Consider the following 4,756-nt stretch of genomic DNA (forward strand, 5'->3'; position numbering starts at 1 on the left):
TAGAAAATTTGACCCCAATTGTAGCTGTTTACACCCTAAAGTTACTACTCAGATGAATATGTTACTTTGTGCCCCTTTCACGGCGAGCGAGGTGAAGAAAGCATTATTTGACCTGTCCTCGGAAAAATGACCGGGATCAGATGGAATGTCAGCCATATTTTATCAAAAATTTTGGTCCATCGTGGAAAAAGATGTTACTGAAGCAGCTTTAGGTGTCCTAAATGAGGGAGCTCCCCTCAATGATTAATGTATGTATATAAAAAGTATTACGTCACATGTGTAATTAATTCTCCCTCTAAAATCCAAAATGTTCAATTTATTAGTCCATGTTATCATATTTGATTGCCAAATAAGCAATTTCCTGTGATCTGTTAGGGTTCCAGCAAAAAAAAAAAGAGACCGAAATCGAAAAAAATGTGAATTAATGTATTAAGATTGTGAATTGACTTGTATCCACACAAAAAAAACGTAGCCCAAAATTGATCAAATCATTCGATTTTATCATGAATTCATTTATGCTAGAAAGAAAAAACCAAATTTGATAAATATAAAGCCCAAACCTCTATAATGTGTCAGCATCCGGACACGTGTACGTCTCTTAAATTTTTTTTAGTGTTGTATAAATTTTTGGGTGAATATTTAAATAAGATATTAAATAATTTAAAAAGTCAAAAGTATGGAAGATAAATATATTTTAGTAGTTTTAAAATTTTTTGGAAATTAAATACTTAAATTTGAAAATAGAACCAAATTGCAAAGATACAAAAAATAAAGTACGAAAGTTGCAAGTGAGCCAAATTAACGACTGAGGCCTCAGTTCTATTCTATTATGATTAATATCCATTTATTGTCGTGAAGAAATGAAAATAGAAATAACTGTTTTATTTTTGCTGGAGTTCCGATAAAAAATAATGTCTCTTGTGATATGATAATCTTTTATCTGCGAGACATGTCAACCATATCGATATTCATAATAAAAAGTAATAATATTTCATGAATGACCGAAATAAGATATCCGTCTCACAAAATACAACCCGTGAGACCGTCCACATAAGTTTTTGTCTAAAAAACATATAATTTTTATAAATGAATGGCACAATTTTTTTTTTTTTTTTGAATTTATTAAAGAAATCATTCAGCACTTCCCGGCCCGAGCATGGACTTAAATTTGGAAAATCTACAACTAGAAAAAAAATGAGCCACACAAACAACCATTATCGATGATTCCTTCAATCACAGCTAGCAAAAGACATGGTAATAGTTCAACATTTGATTCATAAGGCAAACCAACCCCATTGGATTAATTGGCATCAGGTTCGACTTCAATGAACCATCTATTAACTCGTTTCTGAGCAATCGATACCTATATCCACAACGATAGAATAAAATAAATCGATCATGTGTTACAAAGAACGCGCATATTAAAATAAAAAACGAGAATTTTAAGAAGAACATATATGTCATGTACCTGTTTCTCCCAATCAGTTCTGTAAGTTATGATAATAAGCACAATAGTTTGAACCAGTACTCCAATCAGCATTCCAATCCAAACACCCTACAATGTATACATGTGTGAGAGCTTGTACGATGAAATCAAAAATGGCTACAAAATAATATTTAAACAGACCTCAACTTGTAGATTGTAGGCATAACCAAGCACAACCCCGATAGGAACTCCGATGAAGTAATATGATCCGACGTTTACCCATGCCACAATACTCTGCCATCCGGATCCAATAGCCACACCTGTATTGCACAACAATCTTGTTTTACTTTTAGATAATGATGTCTGAGGAAGAGGGGGAGATTTGTAGGTGTGTAATATATTCATGCTCACCGGAAAGAACTGGCTGTATGCTGTTCAAAAGTATCGAGAACGCCAGAAGAGGGGACAGTTGAGCAACTGAAGATGCCACAGCTTCACTCTCTGTGAACAGATAAGTGATACGTCCCCGGAAGAGTATGAAAAAAATGAATAACACAAATCCAATGGTGAATGATGTTGACACTATATTGGCTATTGAAAACTTGGCTGCTTTAGAGTTCCCACTTCCGAGTTCATTCGATATTCGAACGCTGCAGAAGCCAGCAAGAAAACACTAGGATTTCCAGTACTTATATGACAGGACATCCGGCTTTGTAATTAAGGTTGAGTCTAGTAGACTACAAGAATGTTTCTATGTTTCAACGAACCATAAAAGGGAAGTATATTTAGTACCTTGCTGCTGCCATGAAACCAAGGGATATCATCATTTCCCAGCCGTTAATGTTGAGGCTGCAGGCAGGTAAAGAACAAATTATCATTAGTTTTATTTATTGATCCCACAGCACATGAAAAAGGAGCTCAAAATAAGATGAAAGGAAACTTGTTACCAGATAGAAAGGGCATCAATGGCAACCTCGGCATTTTTCATATTTCCTGTCAAAAGAATCAGCACCGTGTTGTACCACACTTCGAGACTGTCAAAGAAACAACGTTCATGATATTCAAGAAAGTGCCCCGGCCAATTGAAATTTGTAGGCATGAAGATGTAACAAGACTAACCAAAGCATCGCCCCGGCGGACAACGAGAGCTTAAATATCGGCCATAAATCTTTGAAAGCTAACCACGAGAATCCCCTCCACGTTTGTGGACAACCCCCGGATGTAACGAATATCAATTGACCAATATTAGGGATCCAGAAGGCCAAGACAGTCGATATCATGGCACCTGTGACTCCAAATTTGTACTTCACTGTCAAAAGCCACGAAAGAAACACGTGTAATGATAAAGAGATCGCTGCCAAATACGCGATGATCATGTTCTTGCTTTGAGATTGCAAGTACATTTGACATGTATAGGACACGATGAATGAATACACTACAGGGATCATCCAGAGAGCCATCGTTCTCGCCATATCTGCAATATCTTCATCTTGGCCAATAGCTTTCAGGATAGGGGATACAAAGATAAATAGTGGCAAAAGAACAGTTGAGGCAATAAAAGAAACTAGCCAGGCACGTTGAAGATATATCCCGAGCATGTGGTGCTGTCGCGCACCATAGGCTTGCCCACATAGAGTTTCCAATCCATTCGCCATACCCAACTGCATGCTCAGATTGTTAATCTCAAGAACTCAAGAAATGTAATCATACCAAGTCCCTTATTAGATTCTGTCCTTGTAGCTAGTTAAGTTGGAACTACATAAATGAACTCAAAAAGCTCGGACTCAATTTGATCAAAATTTTCAAGTTTCTTTAAAGTAAATCCATGATAAAGTAAAGAGGTTCAAGTAGGGTGTAATGAATGTACCAGTATGCCTTGAGCAAACCTCAAGAACACGGTGAAGACGAGGGCGAATGCAGCTAACTCTCTAGCTCCAATGTGGCCTAGAAATGCCTGGGTGATGACTCCCGTGCCAAAGGTCGAAAACCGGGTAAATATAGCAGGTGCAGCCACAACCCACATTTTCTTGTTTTCCTTCCATATCCTATCCTTCAAACTCTCTTGCTTATTGCCATTTTCTGCATCCCCCAACAACTTCTCCGTGATTTCACCTTCCATTTCTTCAGTAATCTTCTGCTTTTTGTGCGCTCCTACATGCTCACACAGTTCCTGTAAAAAGATTTAGTTGAGCATAATGGTTCCATCGATGATATGGTTAAAACATCGAATTCGAGTCGAACTCAGATGATCAAATCAAATTGGGTTGTGCTCTAGATATTTATGTACATTTTTTTCGACCTGGTGGTGTCTGCATTTTCTCGCAAATATCCGTCATCATCTGATGCTAACGACTCAATCATTTTTGTAAAGCCGATTTGACAAATCGATTATTGGACCAAATAATTAGCTTAGTTGAACGAAACATAAACATTGAATAATATGATAACAAACCTCTTATGTTTTAATAATATTCAGTCAACCATTTGGTTGGCGAATATAATCATATAATATAATGTTACTTAAAATGTAAGATATATCGACCCGGATCCGGATACAGGTCATACTTTTTAACTTTATATGGATGTCCAAATCATATCATCATATTCAAAAAATAAAAATAAAAAATCTTATCACCTTGCTTTTAAATCCTCAACATCATAGTTAAATATCATATGTCGTCTCGTCTCTGATTCACATAAAAATATTTATGCACTCTTTATGCTCACAATTATTTTTTCGAATGAAATTCAGTACAAAACATTAAAAATCTGGAACATATATATGATATTGCAAAACAAATTGATTTAGATATGATACAAATGATAAAATTTTGGATATAAAATTAGAACAACTATATTAATATCAATACTTATTATAATTGTTTGTGTGCTCAAATATCATGTATTAATACCCGATCTGAAAAAGTTTATACTGAAATATCATGTATTAATAGCAAACTTTGTTATACATGTTTTACAGTTTGAGTACTCAAAAGTCATATATTAATATCCGATTTTAAATATTTAATACTCAAATATCATATATAAAAACCAAAATTTTTAAGGTTGTGTACCAAATTTTCATCCGAGAAAAACGTGTCGTTAATATCAAATTTTGTTATACATGTTTGGATATTCAAAAAGAACATATATTACTATCATATCTAAAACATTTTTAATCATGAAATATCATATATTTGTTCCTTGTTTTCAAAGTTTTGTACCAAATTTCATTTAAAAAACACATGTGGATAATTGGAATGTAAAAAAAAAATTTAGATTAGTCAATGACAGAAACAACAAAAAAAATAATTTATTGTGACTAAATTG

General features: G+C 34.5%; 1 protein-coding gene across 1 annotated transcript; it reads right to left on the minus strand.

Annotated features, from left to right (window-relative positions):
- Nucleotides 1-1,195: 1,195 nt before the first annotated feature.
- Nucleotides 1,196-3,780, minus strand: LOC140838582 (protein DETOXIFICATION 21-like). The gene is made up of 8 exons (XM_073205009.1): nucleotides 3,294-3,780; nucleotides 2,546-3,087; nucleotides 2,374-2,460; nucleotides 2,219-2,275; nucleotides 1,838-2,076; nucleotides 1,628-1,746; nucleotides 1,469-1,555; nucleotides 1,196-1,363 (listed from the first exon to the last, which is right to left on the minus strand). The coding sequence occupies exons 1-8, from the start codon at nucleotides 3,543-3,545 to the stop codon at nucleotides 1,301-1,303; spliced, it is 1,446 nt and encodes a 481-aa protein (XP_073061110.1). The 5' UTR covers nucleotides 3,546-3,780; the 3' UTR covers nucleotides 1,196-1,300.
- Nucleotides 3,781-4,756: the final 976 nt, after the last annotated feature.

Source organism: Primulina eburnea, chromosome 8 (genome assembly GCF_022965805.1).
Source record: "Primulina eburnea isolate SZY01 chromosome 8, ASM2296580v1, whole genome shotgun sequence".
NCBI classification, from domain to species: domain Eukaryota; kingdom Viridiplantae; phylum Streptophyta; class Magnoliopsida; order Lamiales; family Gesneriaceae; genus Primulina; species Primulina eburnea.

Bases quoted from the DNA above. Each gene is read 5' to 3' on its own strand.
- LOC140838582 (XM_073205009.1), bottom strand. From the start codon at position 3,545: ATGGAAGGTGAAATCACGGAGAAGTTGTTGGGGGATGCAGAAAATGGC. The intron at 2,276-2,373 runs GTAACAAGTTTC...ACCTGCCTGCAG, and splicing joins ATTGATGCCCTTTCTATCTG to CCTCAACATTAACGGCTGGG. The intron at 2,077-2,218 runs GTACTAAATATA...TGGCTTCTGCAG, and splicing joins GGTTTCATGGCAGCAGCAAG to CGTTCGAATATCGAATGAAC.